The sequence below is a fragment of the Podarcis bocagei genome, assembly GCF_964188305.1.
Source record: "Podarcis bocagei genome assembly, chromosome: 8".
Classification (NCBI taxonomy): domain Eukaryota; kingdom Metazoa; phylum Chordata; class Lepidosauria; order Squamata; family Lacertidae; genus Podarcis; species Podarcis bocagei.
Window position 1 is genome coordinate 76,596,177 of NC_138133.1, and position 24,020 is coordinate 76,620,196.

Consider the following 24,020-nt stretch of genomic DNA (forward strand, 5'->3'; position numbering starts at 1 on the left):
CAAAAAGGTTTGTTTGTATTTTCCGTGTTTTCCTTCTCTACTCTCATTCTGCAGAAGTCTCAGGTTATGTCCTTTTAAAAATTAATGTTGCTCCATTCAAATAAAAGTGCATTGCTAATGGCTTTTATGCTTCATCTGACAGAACACCCTTCATTTGTTCATTTACACGCCGGCAGTCAACAGTGTTATGAAACACCTTTTATTGCCAAGATGTGTGAAGATGTACAGCATCTCGTGGAAGGCAAAGATTTGTTGTTCTTTTTTTTAATTTGACATGATCATAAAGCACAGAACCCAGACTGGCCTTTTTATTATGGATCCAGCAATAATTAATAATTTCAACAATATCGGCTTCTCCTTCCGATCAATAGTGAGGAATTTTTCCCGTCAGACTTTGCATTGATTTAACTGAAATTGATTTACTATGAATACATATATTGACAGGTTTTTAACTGTGACCTTCAGGGTAATATATTACTGTGGGCTTTGAAGTTAAAAAGTGCCTTCATTTATACAGAAAATAGTTCCCAGAGAGAGGGAGAGAGAGAGAGAGAGAGAGAGAGAGAGAGAGAGAGAAGGAAAGAAAGAAAGAAAGAAAGAAACCCACTTCTCTGAAGTTTACTGTTTAATAAAACAGCTGTAAAATATTTACACTCATACCTAAGAACAAAAATGGATCTGAAAATTTGCCCTTTTGGTTAAAACCTTCTCAATGAAATTTCATTCAAAACGCTTATTATTTCTGCATTTGGTGCTTTGCCAGTGTACGAGTATATTGATGTAGACAGAGAGGTGTTAGTCCAGGTAAAACCAGCAAGGTCATAGCATGGTGTTAAGCCACATGCTTTTGCATCCAAAACATAGCTGTCAACTTTCCTCTTTTCTTGCAAGGGATCGTATTCGGAATAAGGGAATTTCCCTTTTGAAAAGGGAAACGTTGACAGCTATGATCCAGAAGGCTCCCTGGTTCAATCCTGAGCACCTGCAGTTAAAAGAACGTCATGGGCTGCAAAGGGTCTCTGCTTGATCATTACCAATTGGAGCAGAAAGTACCAGGTTATTTCATTGATTTTTTTTTTCTTCATTTAGCTGCCCTTCAGTAGAACTCTCTCAGTGCATTAAAATAATACAATGAATGCAGAAAAATCACTTAAACCAAGAAAGCTGATGAAGGGGTGGGAGAAGCAAAAAAACATTTAACAGTGCAGTAAATGTGCATTTCACCGACACGGCACCTGGTGAGCTTTCCTGGGGAAAGTGGGTTGCAGCAACTGAGACGAAGACCCTCTTCTGCATCAGTTGTGTAGTGTTTGAGGGACTAATTATCTGTATAAGCAACAGCCGATTCCTATGTGCTAGTTCTTCAGAGCATTTTGATATTTCATCTCTTCATTCCATTTCCCCCCCACTGGGTCTGAGCCAGAGACTTGCATTTCACAAAGCTCCTGGCCTGTCTCCAGACTTCAGAAGTGTCAAGGCTAACACACTTGAAGCATATACAGTCATGAATGCATGAAGCATGAAAGAGGGGATAAGGAACTCCCAATGGGCAGGGATATGAGGAAGGCAAACACCAAGCAGCAGCAAGGGGCAGCAGCTCCCAGCACATGATGTTGTGGAAGGTGGACCAAGACTCATAACAAAAGAATCCTCCTGTGTCAGCCCGCACCCAGGCATGAATCATGCGCACACACATGGACAACCGTGTTCTGGCTTTTCCCCCGAATGAGGAATGTTGTTGTTGTTTAGTCGTTTAGTCGTGTCCGACTCTCCGTGACCCCATGGACCAGAGCACGCCAGGCACTCCTGTCCTCCACTGCCTCCTGCAGTTTGGTCAAACTCATGCTGGTAGCTTCGAGAACACTGTTCAACCATCTCGTCCTCTGTCGTCCCCTTCTCCTTGTGCCTTCCATCTTTCCCAACATCAGGGTCTTTTCCAGGGAGTCTTCTCTTCTCATGAGGTGGCCAAAGTCTTGGAGCCTCAGCTTCAGGATCTGTCCTTCCAGTGAGCACTCAGGGCTGATTTCCTTCAGAATGGATAGGTTTGTTCTTCTTGCAGTCCATGGGACTCTCAAGAGTCTCCTCCAGCACCATAATTCAAAATCGTCAATTCTTCGATGATCAGCCTTCTTTATGGTCCAGCTCTCATTTAGGAACATCCAACTCTCCGCCCTCTGAACTTTGCATTGGTAAGTCAGCGACAAATCAGACTTTTAGCTTGATGGGACCTTTCCAAATATTGAGGAGGAGCGGGTTGTGGTCTATGCAGTGAAATCGCTAGGGAAGCAGACCCTAGCACAGCTGTTCTCAACCTGTGGGTCTCCAGATGTTGTTGGACTACAACTGCCATCATTCCTGAGCTCTGGCTTTGCTAGCTAGGGGTGATGGGATTTGTAGTTCAACAACATCTGGGGACCCACAGGTTGAGAAAGGCTGCTCTAGGAGGACTGAAAACAGTGTGGCTGAGACTACAGATGCCCCAAGGTGGGAAGAGGAGACCTAGGGAAGAGGAAGGGCAGGTGAGAAGAACCAGCTACATCTCTCATGCTCGTCTCTCACCATAGCAATGATGGGGATCAGTTGCGGGGTGGGCAGCAAGTGCAGTGGGTTTGGATCAGGTGTCCTCTTTCCAAATGTAGCAGGAGAGGCAGCAGCATCGGTGGTGGAGGGGACATCACAGAGGGGAGAGACAGCAGGCATGGCATGGCATGGCATGGCAGAAAAGCACACATAGCAGTGCAGGAGCTGCCCACTAAGGGTGGAATGCCACTGGCAGAGCAGCATGCAGCAGAATCCAATTCTCCTGTTCCCTACAGTATGGTGGCAGTCTAAACCACTGAGCCTCTTGGGCTTGCCGATCGGAAGGTCGGCGGTTCGAATCCCCGCGACGGAGTGAGCTCCCGTTGCTCTGTCCCAGCTCCGGCCAACCTAGCAGTTCAAAAGCACACCAGTGCAAGTAGATAAATAGGTATCGCTCCGGCGGGAAGGTAAACAGTGTTTCTGTGCGCTCTGGTTTCCGTCACGGTGTTCCGTTGCGCCAGAAGCGGTTTAGTCATGCTGGCCACATGACCTGGAAAGCTGTCTGTGGACAAACGCTGGCTCCCTTGGCCTGAAAGTGAGATGAGCACTGCAACCCTATAGTCGCCTTTGACTGGACTTAACCATCCAGGGGTCCTTTACCTTTGTCGGTGGTGGTGATGGGAGAGACACAGCGTTGCCTTCTTTCCTCCCAACCATATAACATCTTGGAGAAAGAGAGATTGTGACAATGGAGAGTAGGATAGTCCCGACCTAACAACGAGAGGCCTTGGAAAAAGTGAGATAGTGGTCCATTCTCAAGTTATGGACATGATACTAGGGTCTTGATGATTTCACATGATGGTAGGTTCTTAAATAACGGTATAAAAAGCACATCCATCATGATGATGAGAAATGTATCAGCTAATGTCTGAATGTAAGATTATGGAGGGTAGTAACAACAAAAGGTCTTGGTGGCCCATGTAAAAGGAATATTGGACCTGGGCAGACAGAGGTTGCCATGGTAATGTGGTGTGTGAGGTGACAGGACAGAAAGAGCCTTTTTTTTAAAGCAAGGTATGATGGGAAGAAGAAGGGAGAAAAGAAACGACAAAGGGATGCCTTTGACTTGAGTGCTCCACTACTGTGGGGAACAAGTTCCTCTTGAGACAACCAGTCTGTAAGATCTAGAATCATAGAATCATAGAATCATAGAGCTGGAAGAGACCACAAGGGCCATCGAGTCCAACCCCCTTCCAAGCAGGAAACACCATCAGAGCACTCCTGACATATGGTTGTCAAGCCTCTGCTTAAAGACCTCCAAAGTAGGAGACTCCACCACACTCCTTGGCAGCAAATTCCACTGTCAAACAGCTCTTACTGTCAGGAAGTTCTTCCTAATGTTTAGGTGGAATCTTCTTTCTTGTAGTTTGGATCCATTGCTCTGTGTCCGCTTCTCTGGAGCAGCAGAAAACAACCTTTCTCCCTCCTCTATGTGACATCCTTTTATATATTTGAACATGACTATCATATCACCCCTTAACCTCCTCTTCTCCAGGCTAAACATGCCCAGCTCCCTTAGCCGTTTCTCATAAGGCATCGTTTCCAGGCCTTTGACCATTTTGGTTGCCCTCCTCTGGACACGTTCCAGTTTGTCAGTGTCCTTCTTGAATTGTGGTGCCCAGAACTGGACACAGTACTCTAGGTGAGGTCTGACCAGAGCAGAATACAGTGGCACTATTACTTCCCTTGATCTAGATGCTATACTCCTATTGATGCAGTCCAGAATTGCATTGGCTTTTGCTGCCGCGTCACACTGTTGGCTCATGTCAAGTTTGTGGTCAACCAAGACTCCTAGATCCTTTTCACATGTACTGTTCTCAAGCCAGGTGTCCCCCATCTAGACTCCCTCCATCTTAATTCAGATGGAAGTATGCGAACAAATCATAGTTCTTAAAGCTATGGCAGTCTCCATAGCATCTTGATTCTCCAAAGCAGCACAGACCTGGGGTAAATGCCCTGGAATTTTGCTACCACTTGGCAAAGAGTGTGGGTGGCACCCAACTTTTGTAATAATACATATAATGAATTAAGCTAGCTTGACATATAGCGGCTACAAGAGCAAGGATGACAAAATAGAGAGGAAATCTAAAGCTGTTCGTTGATGTCTTTAGCCAACTATTAAACCATTCATCACTTGCATATTAATTATTATTATTATTTTCATAATTATTATCGCTGTTTTGCCCTGCCTTTCTAATACACAAACATTACTTGCAATGAAGCTGCAGGCAGGATCTAGCAATGCTTTAAAGCTCTTTAAACTGCTTAGCTTCTGATGGAACTTACCAAATGTTCTGTTAATGCAACCTAATGGCGCCTGCCTTTCGTTTCGTCTTGGCAATTGCATTATCAAGCGAATAAACTCAACACAGCAAGCGCCACTCAAAGCCGCCTTAAGAGGATACAAGGAAGGAATGCATGAAAAATACGCAACCCAAATATTCCCCGGCTCTGAGCAACAGCAACAGACCCCACAACAAGGCGAGCTCTGTTTCGGCAACGCACACCAGCCCACACATGATGCTGATGTGCCTGAGCTAAGGGACACACCAGCCAATCTAGCCCAGAGCTCCGCTAGCAATGAATATCCAAAAATAGTTTCATGTGATCGTCGGGGCGATGCACAAAACAGGCTTCTTTCTCCTATGAATCAGGATTAGGGAAGTATGATAATGATTCCTCCATCACCACCCGCCGCCCCCCTCCTCCAACAGCTCTTGCAGAGAGACAAATCTGCAGATCTTTTTCTCGAAATAGTTCAACAAACTCTCAGAATTTCTTGCAAACAAGCTCAGAGAGGTGAGGCAGTCAGGTCAGGCCTGCGCCCTTCCAAGTGTGGTGAGGAGGAAAGGAGCTGGAGGTTGGGAACTAGAATTAATTTATCCTGAAGAAATCTGGCCTAGTAATGGAAAATAATAATAATAATAATAATAATAATAATAATAATAATAATAATAATAATAATAATAATTTATTTATACCCCGCCCATCTGGCTGGGCTTCCCCAGCTACTCTGGGTGGCTTCCAACAAAATATTAAAATACAGTAATGTATCAAATATTAAAAGCTTCCCTAAACAGGGCTGCCTTCAGATGTCTTCTAAAAGTCTGGTAGTTGTTGTTTTCTTTGACATCTGGTGGGAGGGCGTTCCACAGGGCGCGTGCCACTACCGAAAAGGCCCTCTGCCTGGTTCCCTGTAACCTCACTTCTCACAGTGAGGGAACCGCCAGAAGGCCCTCAGTGCTGGACCCTAGTGTCTGGGTAGAATGATTCGGGTGGAGACGCTCCTTCAGGTATACTGGACTGAGGCCATTTAGGGTTTAAAAGTCAGGACCAACACTTTGAATTGTGCTCAGAAACGTACTGGGAGCCAATGTAGGTCTTTCAAGACCGGTGTTATGTGGTCTCGGCAGCCGCTCCCAGTCTCCAGTCTAGCTGCCGCATTCTGGATTAGTTGTAGTTTCTGGATCACCTTCAAAGGTAGCCCCACATAGAACCTTTGCTTACAGGAATGAATTCACGCAAAACTAACAGAACAAAATCCCAATGTGGCTTAGGGCTTTTTGTGGGCAGAAAGAAGAAGACCCAACGGCAGCAATCAGTAAGGCCAGAATGAGATTTAGCAAATGAAGGGATGTGGGTTACCTCCAGGAGGGCTGTTAGGTACATCCTGATGTGGACCCCCCCTCCCAAAACTGGGACTTACAACTTCCACCATCCCTCACCATTGGCCATACTTGTTGGGGCAAATGGGAGCTGTGGTTCAAAACATCTAGGGGTCACCAGGAAGATTTTGTCTGACGAAAGGGTAGGAATATTTTAATAATAATAATAATAATAATAATAATAATAATAATAATAATAATAATAATAATAATAATTTATTATTTATACCCCACCCATCTGGCTGAGTTTCCTCCTGGGCGGCTGTAATGGGTATGAGTTGCTCGTGCGTAAACTGGTGCCTTCCTCGGTTAATTTGCCTTGTCAAACCTTTCTGACTGCACAGCCCCTTCTCATCGTGACTGCCTCAGTCACTGGCAGAATCCGTCAGTGGGCGTTTCTTGAACCTCTTCCAACATAAAAGTTGTTTGACACCCAGTCTCCTCCTCCTCTCACTGCGCGGGAGTCTTCTGCGCAGGGAAGGCGTGGGTAGCGGAGGACCTGGGCTCTCCTCACTGATGTCCAGTGAAGAGTCCTGGAGCCCTCTCTCCAATTCCCCCGTCTGCCCCCCTTTATCCCTGGTGTTGCGCTGATTGGCTTCCCCCTCTACTGAGCTGTTTCTCCCCCTGCTGCTGGGTCCTTCGCCAGCATCATCTGGGAGCCTCCCCTTCGCCTCTCGCTCCGATGTCAGTTCCCTGACAGCGGCTTCCAATCAAATGTTAAAAACAATACAGCATTAAATATTTAAAACTTCCCAAAACAGGGCTGCCTTCAGATGTCTTTTAAATATAAGATAGCTACTTATTTCCTTCACATCTGAAGGGAGGGCGTTCCACAGGGCGGGCACCACTACCGAGATGGCCCTCTTCCTGGATCCCTGGTCAGCACCAACACTTTGAATCGTGCTCAGAAACGTACTGGCAGCCAATGCAGATCTCTCAGGACCGGTGTTATGTGGTCCCGGCGGCCACTCCCAGCCACCAGTCTAGCTGCCGCATTCTGGATTAATTGCAGTTTGCAATGGCAGCCTCCTAACTGTGCGAGCTGCTCTTGATATTGCTTCAACAGGCTGCCAAATATAGTCATCCAATCTACAAATGGGATACTATGTTCTGCAAAATATTTGTGTGTGCGCAGTAAAACATAGTTTTTAAAATAATAATAATAATAATACAGAATATGGTTGCTTTCTCCCCCGCCACACTCACAAAGGTTTCCTGTATACCATCCAGAGAATGGAATGCAACAAGCTCGAGTGTTTAAGAGCGACACCTCGAATCCCTTTGGATGTCTTTCAGCGACCAACTTCAGAGGAGCGACACCACAAATTAAATTGACTTGGACAGTTAAGAGTAAGAGCACTGGAGGGGCCTCCCCCTGACAGGCCTACCATACCTCTTAGTCAAGCAATCCTCTGGGGTGCTCACCCCCAGGGTTATATCCAGAACTACTGGCAGCACTACCGTGAACTACTGACCCCAATCTAAGTCTTGTGAGCGATTCATAGCCTTGGCTGGCATAGCATTAACTTCTCTGAGCAGGCTTACATTAAGAATTAGATCCCCGAGGGCCAGCTACCTGAAAGGGATTCTCATAATTTGTCAGAGTGAGTTTCCATCAATGAATCCACCAACCATTTAAGGTCCGTTTTTCTTCTTTTCTCCATTAAAATGCTCCCTCCTTCCGCCCACAACCTGCCACTTCATCCTTGGTTGTTGATAGGAAAAAGAGAGGGTGTACTGCCTGGCAAAATATACTTAAGATTGGCCTTGCAGACAACAACAACAACAACAACAACAACAACAACAACAACAACAACAACAGAAGGAGAAGACAATCTCATGTATGTTATGTTATAGGGTAGCTTTACCCTAACAACAACAACAACAACAACAACAACAACAACAACAACAACAACAACAACAGAAGGAGAAGACAATCTCATGTATGTTATGTTATAGGGTAGCTTTACCCTAGAGTCTGGAAAGCTATGAATGAATATGAAACTGTTCCTTGTTACATATGTTTTGCTTAACCTGGTGTGGCATATATGGACTGAAATTTGGAATGTGTCATTTTAACTAAGATACAGTGGTCCCTCTGGTTACGCACTTAACTCGTTCTGGTGGTCTGGTCTTAACCTGAAACTGTTCTTAACCTGAAGCACCACTTTAGCTAATGGGGCCTCCCGCTGCTGTTACGCCACTGCTGCGCAATTTCTGTTCTCATCCTGAAGCAAAGTTCTTAACCCGAGGTACTATTTCTGGGTTAGTGGAGTCTGCAACCTGAAGCGTATGTAACCTGAGGTACCACTGTATTGGTTTTCGTGCACACTTCCCCCTAACGTATGCATTTGGTGAGAGAACTGCATGGTGAAATTTGGAGAAGTGTGAATTTCAAAGGATGGCTGTGTTTTGGTTCGAAAAGTGCAAATCTGAGATTTGCCTTTCAATGCAGCCTGAATCTAATTTGCATCCTGCGTGAGAGTTCCAAACAAAACCCAGGAGTTTTGAGGCACTGCAATGTGAATTCTGCCATCTTCCAGGCAGAAAGGGGAACACTCTCGAGAATGGGCAAAGTCAGCAGTCGAGACAACAAGGGTAATACAAAGCCAATATGTTCCAGCAAGTAGGAGGAGGTGTAAAGTCTTAGTCCAATTGAGACGCAGGAGGAGAGAGACTGGGAGACATATGGCAGCGTTTGTGCCTCCTATAGCAGCTGTCGTCGCTTCCCCATTTGAAAAACTGCAAGTTGAAAATAATGGACTACAAATGGCATGTGTTCCACAGACATTTCTTTTTTAAACCTGCTGGTAACGATACGTAATAGCCATTCAAAAATGGCAGAACCTGATTATATCTCTAGCTGGTACATAGTATGCTTTAGGTCCCAGTTGCCTGAATAATTCTCACTGAAAAAGGGAACCAGAAATGTCAGGCAACATGTTCAGTGTCCAAAGTGCATGCTTCTGTCTTTACCAGCTTATGTGATACCGAGATGCTACATGGGCACAAACTCCCAAGTTCCTTCAGCCCTGTGACTGGAGATAATTTACTAGTCAGACACCTCCTCGCCATACAGCTAGGAGCATTTTCTATGTGACATGTTTGGCGAGCCTCAGTTAGTGTAGAATAATTTACGATGGGATCAGATGATGATGGTGATGATGTATTATTTATGCCCTGCCCATCTGCCTGGGTTTCCCCAGCCACTCTGGGCGGCTCCCAACAGAATACAGTGGTACCTCTAGTTACGAACTTAATTCATTCCGGAGGTCCGTTCTTAACCCGAAACTGTTCTTAACTAGAGACGTGCTTTCGCTAATGGGGCATCTTGCTGCCTCTGCAATGCGGGCACACGATTTCCGTTCTCATCCTTGGGCAAAGTTCTCAACTCAAGGTAACTCTTCCAGGTTAGCGGAGTTTGTAACCTGAAGCGTTTGAAACCTGAGGCGTTTGTATATCGAGGTATCACTGTATTAAAAGCACGATATTAAAAACTTCCATAACAGGGCTGCCTTCAGATTTCTTCTAAAAGTCAGAGAGATATTTATTTCCTTGACATCTGATGGGAGGGCATTCCACAGGGCGGGCACCACTACCGAGATGGCCCTCCGCCTGGTTCCCTGTAACCTCACTTCTCGCAGTGAGGGAACCGCCAGAAGACCCTCGGAGCTGGACCTTAGTGTCTGGGCTGAACAATGGGGGTGGAGACGTTCCTTCAGGTATAGAGGGCCGAGGCCGTTTAGGGCTTTAAAGGTCAGCACCAACACTTTGAATTGTGCTTGGAAACGTACTGGGAGCCAATGTAGGTCTTTCATTACCGGTGTTATATGGTCCTGGCGGCCACTCCCAGTCACCAGTCTAGCTGTCGCATTCTGGATTAGTTGTAGTTTCTGGCTCAACTTCAAAGGTAGCCCCACGTAGAGTGCATTGCATTAGTCTAAGCTGCTACACTTCACTCCAAACAGCCATTAGAAACAGCAGACCCCGAGTTCTCCTTCCTCTCTTACTCACACAAAGACCCAGAATAGTTAGACATATCACGGGAAAAGAGGGCAGAACTTAGTATCGCACTTAACATAGCACTGTTGCTGAAACCATCATCGCATGGTACATTTCCTGGGTTCTGCCAGTGGCAGCCAACGCTACAGAAATCAGGTGGGGAAAACAAGTGATATTGATGAACATAAGCAGGTGTACCCTCCCAGTAAGGCCAATGTGCTTTCAGACATTGGTGGCGGGATTAGCAACACAGCCACTAGCACACTGATGGACAATGTGTGTGGGTCGTGCTTTGAAAACGGGAAGAAAGGAATTGCTCTTATCCTAACGGACAGGCAACTCCTAATATGCATGTTGATCTATTCTTGTTTACCTCTCGGTGGTCGCTCTGGCCCCAGGACGCCTCTCCGCGCAACAGTTCGTGCAGGAGAACATCAAAGCAATCTCAAGTTTGCTCTCATGCAAGCGTTTCCCTCCTGCGGTCCTTTGCGTTTCCTACCTTGCGTGAGCAGCTGGAGGTTTCGGACTTCCTCGCGCACCTTGAGCTGGAGGACCTGTTGAAGAATGTGCTGCCGCAAGCTCTCCTGGGCAATCCCCATCCGCTCCAGCTTTTTGTCTGTCAGCCTGAGCAGCGCACGGCCTGTATCCAAAAAAAGAAGAGAGAGAGAGATTACCCAAGGATTTCCATTTAATGAATAAAATTTCTACATGCTGTAAATGTCCTTATTCTAGCAGATAAAACCCGCCTGCCTTGCTAATATCCCTCCCCTGTGAAACAATCTGATTCACAACAGGGCAGGCGCTGGGGTGGGAAAAAAAGGTGCGTGTTGGCTCAGCAAGTTAATTAGCTTCTACTCCGGAGATCCAGGTTCAGAGCTGGACTAGTACAGTCACCAGAAATGGGGTGGGGGAAAGCTTGCCTTAAATCCAATGCATACACTGGTAGAAGACTTGCTAGCCTATGGAAGTAAAAGGGGAGCCACAGGGAAAAGACCGCAGTTTAAGGGTGGAGGAGTACATGCTTTGAATGCAGAAGGTCTCTGGTTCCCTGACCTCTCCAGCTAAAGGAAGGGAGAGGAACCTGTGACCTGAAGCCCAATTTCTTGCGGTAGGAGGGAGTCCAGAGGGGGAGAGTGAGGGGGTAAAAGTGGGGCCGGGGAAGGCTGAAATGGATCGAGTGAGGGAGAGGCAGGAGGGATAGTGTAAGTGGATAGGGTCATATTTCAGGCAAGAGTGACCTATACCCCGTCCCCAGAGAAGGGGGCACCAGAAAGGGAGGTGGAGGGAGAAGGGAGAAGGAGAGACACAGAGAGGAAAGGCAGATGAGAGACAATTGGGGATGGCCCCCATCACATTTGGATCTGGCCCCCACCCACCTCAGCTATGGCACCAAGTGTAGGATGGGTAGGTATGGCTTCTCCAAAATGGCCTGGTGGCCCAGAAGCCCATCGCATGGGCTAAAAGCCCCCCAGCCCTGCCCAACAAACAGGTTGTCTACAGGGGGCCAAGAGCATGACCGGGTAGAAAGGCAGCTTTATTTATGTACTTCCTTTGTTGCCTTTCCTTTTGACCAAGGGTTTACCCCTCAAGGTGGTTTGCAACTCAAAGCAACAGAAAAGCCACGGAAGGACAATGGAACAAGTAGTTTACATTTCTGACTACAGTCTGAGACTCCTCAGGGTAGTGATAAAGAGGGATATCAAATCCAAACTCTTCTTCTTCTTCTCCAGCTTGCTAATATCCTTCTTAAATTGTGCTGCCCAGAACTGGACACAGTACTTCAGGTGTGGTTTCACCAAAGCAGAACAGAGAAGTACTATTACTTCTCTTGACCTGGACGTTATACTTCTGTTGATGCAGTCTGGAATAGCATTTGCTTTTTTTTTGCTGCTGCATCGCCCTGTTGACTCATGTTAAGCTTGTGGCCCACAAGCTTAAGCAATTTACTGACCTGATGGAAAATGTATTAGTCCTTTACAAGCCTTGGGTATAAATGACTGCCAAGTTTGTGGTTGTTGGACTTCAGTTTGTATAAGCCCCAGCCAGTACAGCGATGGTGAGTGCTGTCGTCTTAACAACATCCTCATTCCGGCATTAGATAGTTACATCCTTGGAGCTGTGGCTCCACCATAATGATGAATGCAATGCTAAACCCTACCCAAGCATGTAATGGGCTAACTATTCATTTTAAACCCATTATTCTTTTGCGGGGGGTGGGCAAGGTTGCAGGGAAGCCATCTGACACTGTTAAGAAAATTCTGGGTGGAGAAGGGGAAGAGTTAACATGAAATTGTACATCATGATTACTGGAAGCGGTTCAGTAAGTAATTTACTGTTCTGATGGGAAATGTATCGATCCTTTACAAGTCTTGGGTATAAAAGACTGTTAAGACAGTCCTGTTTTTCAGATGAACCTATTCAGGAGGACCTGAGGATTTTAATACGAGGAAATAGTCAGAACTTGAATTCCCAACTGAAGTATAAATTCAGGCACAAATCATATTAGGCTGTTTTGCAAATGCACTGCCGAACGGGAGACAACCGTTTTTAGTGCTCTCAGGAAGGACGGAGCAGACCCGCAAAGCAAATTAAGCACAAATCTAAAACTTTAGCAAGCAGACCCATAAATCTGCATTACTTGCTCTGTGCAGATTCACAAACGTTATTTCCCGGATGCTCTCTAACTCTTCCCTAAATACATCCACACACATATGCTATTTGTGTCTCAACAAGCCTTCGAAAAGCTTTATCCCAGTCCTGGATCCGAATTGATTTTATGCATGTTTTGCTGTTTAAAACTGTTTTTATATTCATAGTTTTTAAAAATGGTTTTCTTATTAGGGCACCATTGTTTTTAACTGTTTTTATACAGGCGGCGACCGATTTGTGCGGGGGTTACGCTCCTGACCCCCCCCCCCAGCATGTCAACAAAGCCCACATAAGCCCACTCTGCCCTGATCCATCTCCTTTTCCGGCCACTTCCAGGTTGTTGCGATGCGCACATGCGCAGTCAAGCATCCACTGGACACACATAAATCGGTCACTGCCTGTACATGAAACTCATGTAATTGTTTTATATGTGTTATTACGTAAATATCTTTGAGATGCCTCGCAGGAAAGCAATTTGTAAATGAAATAAATAATGCAATATAACATAATCTGGTATGTAATGTGTTAAGGATCATTCTTAAGGGCTTTTCTATACTCTTCCCCCAGCCTTCCCCTTTCCTGGCCGATCCTTCCTTCAAGTTTCACACACAGCTTGATTGAACAGCGCTGGTGCATTTATGGGATGCTCGTCAAATAAAGAGCCTGCAAAACCTCGTCTGTTTGAAATGGCTGGAGTGGAGCTGTCAGCATATTAGATTGTATCTGGCAGCAGCTGGCTACACTGTCCATGTTAATGTGATGTTACGCAGAAAGCTAGACAGCAATGCTACAGATAACCCCATTTATCTCATGGAATCATAGAATTGTAGAGTTGGAAGGGACTAGGACCCTCGTACCTACGGGACTGCATCTCCCGGTATGCCGCACGGAGGACCTTAAGGTCCATAAATAGCACCCCCCCTAGTGGTCCCGGGCCCTAAGGAAGTCAGATTAGCCTCAACCAGAGCCAGGGCCTTTTCAACACTGGCTCCGGCCTGGTGGAACGCTCTGTCTCATGAGACCAGGGCCCTGCAGGATCTGATTTCTTTCCGCAGGGCCTGTAAGACAGAGTTGTTCCGCCTGGCCTTTGCCTTGGAATCAATTTGATTCCCTCCCCCTCTTCTTTTTTCCTTTCTCTTCCTGTGATGGAACTCCTATTTGGGGACTTCCCTGGCTTTTTTCTGTCCCATGTAGGACCAGTCTGGATAGTTAGCCTTGGTGAAGACTTGACCCAAAAAAGTTTTGATTTGAGTATCTATTGAAATGAGGCTGTATTTTAATGTTTTAATGTTCTATTTTAATCTTGTTTTTAAGTTGTATTTCAATCAATTTGTTTTTATATCGGGTGTCAGCCACCCTGAGCCCGGTCTTGGCTGGGGAGGGCGGTTTATGAATAAATAATAATAATAATTATTATTATTATTATTATTATTATTATTATTATTATTATTATTTCCAACCCCCTGCAATGAAAAAAATCTCAACTAAAGCATCCACAACAGGTGGCCACCCAACCTCTGCTTAAAAACCTCCAGTGAAGGGGAAGTAGAGGAAGCATCTAAGACAGTGCTTCTCAACCTTGGGTCCCCAGATGTTTTTGGCCTACAACTCCCATGATCCCTAGCTCACAGGACCAGTGGTCAGGGATGATGGGAGTTGTAGGCCAAAAACACCTGGGGACCCAAGGTTGAGAAAGGCTGATCTAGGAACTTGCATGCCTCCCAGTATTGTTGGGTCTCAACTCAATCTGAGACGTCCTGGTATAGGGCAGTATATAAATTCAATGAATGAATGAATGAACTCTCCATCAATGCTAGCCAGCATGTGGAATGACAGGGAGTTCTACTCTAGCACATGTAGAAGGCTACAGGTTCCAGCAGTCCTGTTTTCATTAAAAAATCTATCGTAGCAAGGCTTCTGTAATTTTCAATTACTGTGATCCTGACTATCTACCTGACATTTAGAAGACATCTGAAGGCAGCCCTGTTTTAATCTTTTGTTGGAAGCTGACCAGAGTAGTTGGGGAAACCCAGCCAGATGGGTGGGGTATAAATATATCCTCCTCCTCCTCCTCCTCCTCATCCTAAATCACAGAAATATCTATAACCTGGAGGAATGCGCAATCAGCACCACCCTGCTCCTCTGTGACCTATGCGGTTGCATGAGGAAGGAGCAACAGATTGCTGAGTCGCTCCAAAAGAGCCACTCCCCACCCCACCCCCCAAGAGAAAAGCATCTGATGTTATCTGGTCCAGATTGCTAGGTATCTCTGGTATATATGGGAAGGGGCTGTTTTAACACAACCCTCAAATGAAGTGGCAATTATAGCATCTAAGGCCTGGGGCAGTATTTGCAAACCTGGCGCTCTCCCGAGATATCGGACCCCAACTCCCATCACACCCAGCCTATCAATTTCCAGTGTACCTTGGGAAAGGATTTTTATTCAAGTCACATTGGCTAACAAGTCCACTTTCACTCACTGATTTTCACTGCTGTTTGTTCTGAAGTTGGTTGGTTCTGTTTTGCCTCTGCCTGCCATATCAACTTTGTCTCACTTGCTCAAGTCTTCCGCTCTGCCCATTAGCCATGTTGGCACCCTCTTGGCCCTGGTGGTACATTTCTAACTGAGCTTTGATTGTTAGCCAAACTTTCTAGAGACACCTGACCATCTTCATTTCCCCTATCAAGTTCCTTTTAACCAGTCTCCTCAAATGTTGCTGTGTTGTACTTTCCTGGAATTTCCCTGTCCTTCCTCTAGAATTTGCACCCAGAGATAACAGTGCCCCCACTGGTTCTCTCCATTCCACTAGGTTCCTAATTTTCTAATTTCTAATTTTCCATTAGATTTATGCTCTCTTCAAAGGCCAAGTACTCCAGCTTGCCCATCTTGACTTGGAGACCTCCAGCACTGGCCTAAGGTAAAGGTAAAGGTACCCCTGCCCGTACGGGCCAGTCGTGTCCGACTCTAGGGTTGTGCGCCCATCTCACTTAAGAGGCCGGGGGCCAGCGCTGTCCGCAGACACTTCTGGGTCACGTGGCCAGCGTGAAGAAGCTGCTCTGGCGAGCCAGCACTGTTTAACTTCCCGCTATAAAGCGGTCCCTATTTATCTACTTGCACCCGGGGGTGCTTTCGAACTGCTAGGTTGGCAGGCGCTGGGACTGAGCAACGGGAGCGCACCACGCCGCGGGGATTCGAACCGCCGACCTGACGATCGGCAAGTCCTAGGCGCTGAGGTTTTACCCACAGCGCCACCCGCTTCCCTTACCCAGCACTGGCCTACACATGCCTAAATAAGATCTCTCCAAATGTCTCTGGCATGTGTGTTTTACGGTAACACTCTGTGGATTTCTTAAAATTATTACTTCGGTACAACACTTTGGCCTTTTTGCATTGCTATTTTCTGCTCCATCCCATTTTAGTTATCATTGCTTAGGGATGCTTTTATCCCGAACCAGATGCTCCTCAGTTTCCCCCTGAAATTAGCTTTCATGCGACTCTGGCACCATTTTTAAAAAAATAAAAAATAAATCTCAATACTCTGGTTCTATCCTGGTTCAAGCGAAGCCAATGCCTTTTTGTACAGAGCGAACCTGTCCCAAAATGTGCCTCTGCGTTTATCACGAATCCTGCCTGTCTTGCAAAGTGCTGTGAATGAAATGGGCAGCTTTTCAGAGAATGGTACCTTGAAGCTCCTGGCTTTCAACATCCTACTTAGCAACCTACATTTTGCTTCCAAGACCGCACGACGTTATTTCCTCGTGTCACTGGTGCTAAAATGCGCCACTCCTCAGCACCATCTACCAGTCTAGCTAGATGACGCATGACTATCTTTGCACCAGGCAGTCAAGTCACCTGGTGGTCTGCACCCTCATTACAAAGCCAGGTATCTATGTCCCTAATGATCAAATTATCCACTACAAGGAAACTTCTGTCCTACAGAGGAGTATCCTCAACCCAAAAGGGCATTTGTTTGTTCCCCGAGGAACGGGTTTCTTCTAATGGATGCTTTCCATCTTCCTCAGAGTGACGACCTCCTTCCTCAAGACTCTCAGTAACATTGACAGTGGAAAAGCTGTTAGGCTGAGAGTGGGACACAATTATTGCATCCCCAAATGTGTCCGACTCTCTCAGGTTCTCCGCAACAGCTAACTTAGCCTCAAGGGAACAAACTTGTTCCTTGTGCGCCAGGAGCTCGTTCCACCAAGAACACAAAGATGTCAGCAAGCACACAGTTGTGTATGTGACATTCTGGATAGTCCCCACACACCGCTGCTGCCTTACCACTCATGCATGAGTTATTGTTGCTTATTGCGGCAATTTGCTTTGGAGTTTGGGGTTGTTTGCATCAGAAGAAGGCAGCGTAGTCTGACATGGCCCCTTTCCCCCCACTGCTGAATTCACATACCTGCCTAACCTCACTTGTTACCATGATGCTTTGTTACAGGGGTTGAAGTGCTTCCATCAGCTGGAATTCTCACTCTTGTTTGCAGAATTTAATGTTCAAGAAACGGTGTGGCCAGCAGGACAAATGCCCAGGGTCCCACATGGCAGAATGACCATGAGGGCTCCCAAACAGGGCTGGAGGACTACATTTTGAAATCTGTATAGAAATGCCCACTGTCATCTAAAGAATATGATTCTACACTTCTGTTTTACAGATAGGTAAAAAGGTAAAGGTAAAGCACCCCTGGACAGTGAAGTCCAGTCAAAGGCGACTATGGGGTCGCGGCGCTCATCTTGCTTTCAGGCCGAGAAAGCCGGTGTTTGTCCACAGACAGCTTTCCGGGTCATGTGGCCAGCATGACTAGACTGCTTCTGGTATGACGGAAACCAAAACACATGGAAATGCTGTTTATCTTTCTGACACAGCGGTACCTATTTATCTACTTCCACTGGTGTGCTTTCGAACTGCTAGGTTGGCAGGAGCTGGGACAGAGCAACAGGAGCTCACCCTGTCGTGGGGATTTGAACTGCCGACCTTCTGATCGGCAAGCGCAAGAGGCTCAGTGATTTAGACCACAGCGCCACCCGCGTCCCATTATACAGATAAGACACCGGAGGAGCAATGGGTCAGCGTGTTTGGCTGTTAACCAGAAGGTTGGTGGTCTGAGCCCACCCGGGGACGGCAGTGGGCAGGATTCCTGCATCGTAGGGGGTTGGATTAGATTGACACTTGGGGTCCCTTCCAACTCTACAGTTCTAGGTGTGAGAGAGTGGACCATTGCATCCAGAAACTAAAATAACCTGGCTGCACCACTGTCAGGCAGCAGAACCTCAGAAAGCAATTTCTGCACAGGTCCTGCGTTTTCTTTTTTAATTTACTAAACAGAATTAAAAATACTAAATTGAGGTTGCCCGTTAATATTCATGAGGTTAAATAATTGATACTAATAGAAATGGAAAATTAAAAGCAGCATTACTATAGGTTAAGAAGAAATGAAATCCGCTCTGCAGAGGAACAGCCCCCACCGCATATGATCCCATCAAATTTATTCCCTTCACCTTCTCAAGCGCAGGTGACTTGGAAAGCCACACTGCCGTTATCTTAACAGTGGGGTTCCTTGATGGCCCCTCAGACAGGACCCTCATCCCCATTTAGCACTATCAACCACACTGAGGGCCTATCGTGAGTCAACAAGCAAGAAAAACTTCCACATGCTAGTTGAATGTAAGTAAGCTAACTCATCTGTTCATACTTCATTTGCATAAATATGGAAGATGCCAGGCCGCAGCTGGTAAATAGAACTTCAATCAGCCTGTGAATTTTATTAAAAAATATAAACGGCTTATTAAGTTTTCACAATTGTAATTACGAAGCCTTCTGCAAAGTTTCGACTCTGCATCAACAAAACAGCTTCCTGTCCCAGTCTGTTCACAAACACACATTAATCTACCCTAAGGCAGTTAGGTATTCTTAGGGGTGTTCAGAGATATTCTTAATTGCACATTGTTAATCCCGTATTATGTATAAACAATTTAAGGCAGCCTGTCAATGGTAATGAAATTAGAAAAATAATTAAATGGGCTTTTTTGTGTATGGTGAATTTGCCAAATGGTTTGTGAAATTTGAAAGGAAGAAAAAAAGAGAGGCAAGCCACAAATATGCAAAAACCCAATAATAATATGATGCAGAAGGTAGTTTATCCCAATGTGTTCCGAGCCAGAAATACTCTATTTTGGTACATACAATAAAACTGAAACACCAAAAGTGACATCTTTTTCATAAAAACCAATTATTTACAATACCTTAATCTGCTAAAATTTGTCATTAATGGAATGCAATAAGGGTACCTTTTAACACTCCGCAGGATCAAACAAATCTAAAACCACTGTGATTTAAACGCTTCATGGGCTCTCTAAGGAAGCACCAGAGAATCTGAGCTCTCCGACCCGACTCAAGGCTTTTGCTTCAGATTCAAAATGCTGTGATCCCTGCATTGAAGGGTTTGGACTAGATGACCCTTGGGGTCCCTTCCAACTCTACAATTCTATGATTCGGTGAGTCTATGACACATACCAGGGGGTTAAATTTGGTTACCTCCCTGAGACACAAGCCTTGGATCGAGAATCTGGGCTGCCTAGACACCCTCCTCTTGGCCTTACTGATGTGGTCCAAAGGAAAGCAGAGCAATATGTCTGGCACCAGCATAGCTGCAGAAGTTGCCAGGAGGCGTACAAGCCGCCATCCAACTGTCCTTAAGGACTCCATTTGGTTTGATTTTCTCCTGAGCCTTTTCTTCTTCTGAAGATATCCCACAAGGCAGCAGAGGTTTAGAATCAGTGTTTTCCTTCTTCTAGATGGGCTGCCTTCCGAAGTTGATGAGCCCCGTCTGCCCAAGAGCTTGGGGAATATAGTGGTACTTCGGGTTAAGAACTTAATTCGTTCTGGAGGTCCGTTCTTAACCTGAAACTGTTCTTAACCTGAGGTACCCCTTTCGCTAATGGGGCCTACTGCTGCCGCCACATGATTTCTGTTCTCATCCTGAAGCAAAGTTCTTAACCCAAGGTACTATTTCTGGGTTAGCGGAGTCTGTAACCTGAAGCGTCTGTAACCCGAGGTATCACTGTAACACCAAAACTAACCGAATGTCCCTGTGGTCTACAATAGTTGTTGTTTAGTCACTTAGTCGTGTCCGACTCTTCGTGACCCCATGGACCAGAACACGCCAGGCACTCCTGTCTTCCACTGCCTCCCACAGTTTGGTCAAACACATGTTATGTCATGAAGAGTCGGACACGACTAAACGACTAAACAACAATTGGCAGCCTGGGGGCCAAATCCATTCCTCTCCAAGAACCCCCTGCTCATTACCAACCTAGGAGCATGTGATCATTTGGAGAGGAAGGCATGTCAGACTGAGCAGAGTTCACCTGGGAGATGGAACTTTGGCTCACTGCCCTTCATCTCTTCTCCTACCTCCTCCTCAGTACGGTCCTTAAGGTCTTAAGCAGAACCAGTCGCTGGTCAGGAGTTCTAGAAAATATGTGTCTTTTTTAAGGACAAATTTTCAAAATCACTTAGCACTGACTAATTGCTCAATAGCACCGTTTTATCCAGCCTTTGGGGACATACAGTTCATGAATTATCAGCTTCCTCACGCTCTTTTTCATTCAAGTCTGTGTGTGAAGTTAAGTGAGGATCCTGCTCTGTGCTAATTACTGTAAGCACTGGAATTAGGGTGGGGCAGTTATTTTACTCCAGACTAGAAAAAGCTGCTTAGAAACAACTAACTAGAGCATGGGTAGGCAAACTAAGGCCCGGGGGTCGGATGCGGCCCAATCGCCTTCTAAACCCGGCCCGTGGACGGTCCGGGAATCAGCGTGTTTTTACATGAGTAGAATGTGCCCTTTTATTTTAAATGCATCTCTGGGTTATTTGTGGGGCATAGGGATACGTTCACCCCCGAAAAAAAAATTATAGTCCGGGCCCCCACAAGGTCTGAGGGGTTTCTGGGAGTTTTCCTGTTGTTATGCTGTCTCTCACAGCTACAATAAACCTACCATTAAAATTATGGACTGGTGAATTCTTTGTCAGAGGGCAAACGGGCAAATTTAGCAGGGGATCAAATACTTTCCCCCCTCACTGTATATAAAAGTCAGATTGAGAGGGTAAACCTGGGAGTTGCTCTTCTGTTTTAATTGGGCCTTTTTCCTCTCAACCCAGTGCTGCTGCTGTTGTTTGTAACAAAGTTTATTTGCATATAATATAGCTGAGGCCCAACACTGAGTTCTAGTACAAAGCACAAATGGATCTTTTGTTCGTTTTACCATGTAATGAAAACAGCCAATATAAAGATTTCAAAGAAAGATGGCGGCCCCATTGATTTTCAGAATCCTCCTTCAGGGTCAGATGGAAAACCAGCCTTAAAGGGGGATCTTGGAAACAGGGTCTCTTTTTATGCTGTCTCAAGCCAGCCATATGCATCCCAAAGAAGTCAGTGGATGTTTTTCAAAACAAAAAAACAGCAGCTCCAAATATATGATCACTGTTGATGTGTCACAACAACTGGCGTCGAGTAAAAAGGCAGAAGAATGTGCCTATTGGTCAAATCACCATCTGAGGTGAAATCTTGGAATTCTCAAACATTGCAGTCTTGCTGCGTAAACACCTGCTTAAGAACATTTACGATTTTAATTAAGTTATTTTAAGGAGTGTTTGTACACTTTGTACCAGACACAGGTCGACAGTCATCGCACCTCTCTTCTTAATGCACATTAATCAGTCTCATCCTTCTGGTATCAACTCATGATCTCTCACTTTCTTGTTGAGTTTTTTTCTCTTTTTTCCTTTCTTTAATGAAAATTCAAGAATCCAGCGATTCTTAAATGGGAACATCCAAAAGTCTATTAATCAGGGAGTAAATAGGGGAGTACTGGGTTAAGGCAGCCTCATTTCTCCTCTTGAAATAATTTATGACAACCAGTGGAGGAAAATTGTTGCATACTGGTTATCCCATGTATAAAATATCCCACAGGCATTAAAAATTAGGATACAGCAAAGAGGAAGGGACCTGCTGGATGAGGCCAGTGGTCCACCTAGTCGGACGTTCCCCTGGACAAATTTCTGAAGAATGCAATATGTGGCAACTTTTTTTTTAGCGCGAAATTGGTTTGAGAGAAATGCTTTTGCCTAGCTCCTAAAGGTGTATAATGAAGGCCTCAGGTGAGCATTCAGGGGAGAGCATTCCAAAAACAGGGGGCCACCGCAGAAAAGGGCCCGTTGTCGTGTTGCCACCCTCCAGACCTCTCGTGAAGGAGGCACACGAAAAAAGGCCTCAGATGATTATTGCAGAGTCTGAGTCAGTTCTTATGGAGATAGCAACTAAGATCAGGGAGAATCAAAGTCTCAAATACGGTAAGTGCCAATCAAGCTGAACCGAAAAGTCTACACACTTTCTGTTTTACGGACAGGCACCGATGAGCTTCCAGAAACCGCCAACTCATAAGAACCCTTCGCACATTACTTGCATAACGAGGGCAAAGGTGGTGGCAGACTCTGTGGTGTCATGCGTTTATAATAATATAATATAATAATAATTTATTATTTATACCCCGCCCATCTGGCTGGGTTTCCCTAGCCACTCTGGGCGGCTTCCAACAAAGTATTAAAATACAGTAGTCTGTTAAACATTAAAAGCTTTCCCTAAAGAGGGCTGCCTTCAGATAACTTCTAAAAGTCTGGTAGTTGTTTTTCTCTTTGACATCTGGTGGGAGGATGTTCCACAGGGCGGGTGCCACTACCAAGAAGGCCTCTGCCTGTTCCCTGTAACTTGGCTTCTCTCAGTGAGGGAACCACCAGAAGGCCCTCGGCGCTGGAACTCAGTGTCCGGGCAGAACGATGAGGGTGGTTTAGCTCCGCCCCGATGCCACATCCACTGTTTGCACTGTTGCCATGATCATCTTCACTTCTACCCTTCATACAGATGTTTTGTGCCCAATGCAGAACTTGGGGACAGGGTTAAATGTGCAGCTCCACATCCCCTAACACCACACCGATGAGCAATACATGAAGAGGGCTATATTTCACACGGGAATTGGGAATCATAAATGCATTCACTTCCGGAGAGCAATTTTTACATCCTACTTTGTGCCCTTTAGGAAACGCATTTGTTTACAGTGTTCTTTTATTTATTTAAACTATTTCTGAGCCCACATTGCTGGGCAGTAGCCACTGAAGGCAGTTTGAGCACTAAAAGTTTACTGAATATCAATTTAAGGCTTTGAATGTTAAAATCATCTCAGAAATAGACCAGGAGCCAGGGCCACTGGTACAGTTTTTGTGCTATGGAAGCTGATTCCCTCACCCCTATCAAAACTCCAGCGGCCAAATTCTAGACCAAGTCCAAGCTACTTTTAAAGGCATCCCCAAGTAGAGAACATTGCAGTAGTCAAGCCTGGACATGACCAGGGCAGAGATGGTTGCGAACCTGGCAAACTGTAGTGAATTAAAAGGTTGAGCCATACAGTACATTAACTCAAACTCCTTAGCATCCTTTAATATTACTTTCAACTGCTAAGACTTGGTTCTACAGGAAGAATGAAAATGCAATGAACAGAAAGGGATGGATTATTAACCTCAACTTTATTGCTTAGTCAATTCTTCAACCCGTATAGCAACATGGGGTAGTTTTCGATCACTACAAACATCTTCTTAGAGAGGAAAATTGCATTGGCAGAATTTAATTTACCTCCAGCGAAACTTCAGATACCCGACCTTTGGGAATTTGATCCAATCTAAGATCAACAGCTATAGATGCTTTGCGTACTCAAACTCAGAGAAACACTGTTGGGTCTCAATAAATACAAAATAAAACACTGCTTTAGCAACTAGATATTTCATGACAGAAAATACAGAGATAAGGCTGCTGTCACTCTGTTATTGGGGTTTAGGGGTGTTTGACCAGTAAACTCAGCCTCCAGCTAGGAATTGCTCCTTTTCAGCACTGCCCTGCTCAAATCGTAAGCAGACTGATTTGAGCCCTCTTCAGCTTCTGAGTTTGCTCTGTGGGTCCCGCCTCCCAGGAGCCCCTATAAAAGGAAGAAGGAAGAGACTGCTGGCAGGAGCATTTTGGACTAGGATCTTGGAGACCAGGGTTCATAGAATCATAGAACTGTAGAGTTGG

The 24,020-nt window shown here is 45.5% G+C and overlaps 1 protein-coding gene across 3 annotated transcripts in view; it reads right to left on the minus strand.

Moving 5' to 3' along the window:
• The window catches only part of SAMD12 (sterile alpha motif domain containing 12), a 237,829-nt gene that overhangs the window by 132,233 nt on the left and 81,576 nt on the right, over positions 1 to 24,020 (minus strand). For all 3 annotated transcript variants that reach the window (XM_081205270.1, XM_081205268.1, XM_081205269.1), the window contains exon 4: positions 10,747 to 10,887. In XM_081205270.1, the coding sequence (XP_081061396.1) occupies positions 10,747 to 10,887 (141 nt within the window). The remainder of the gene's footprint in view (positions 1 to 10,746; positions 10,888 to 24,020) is intronic.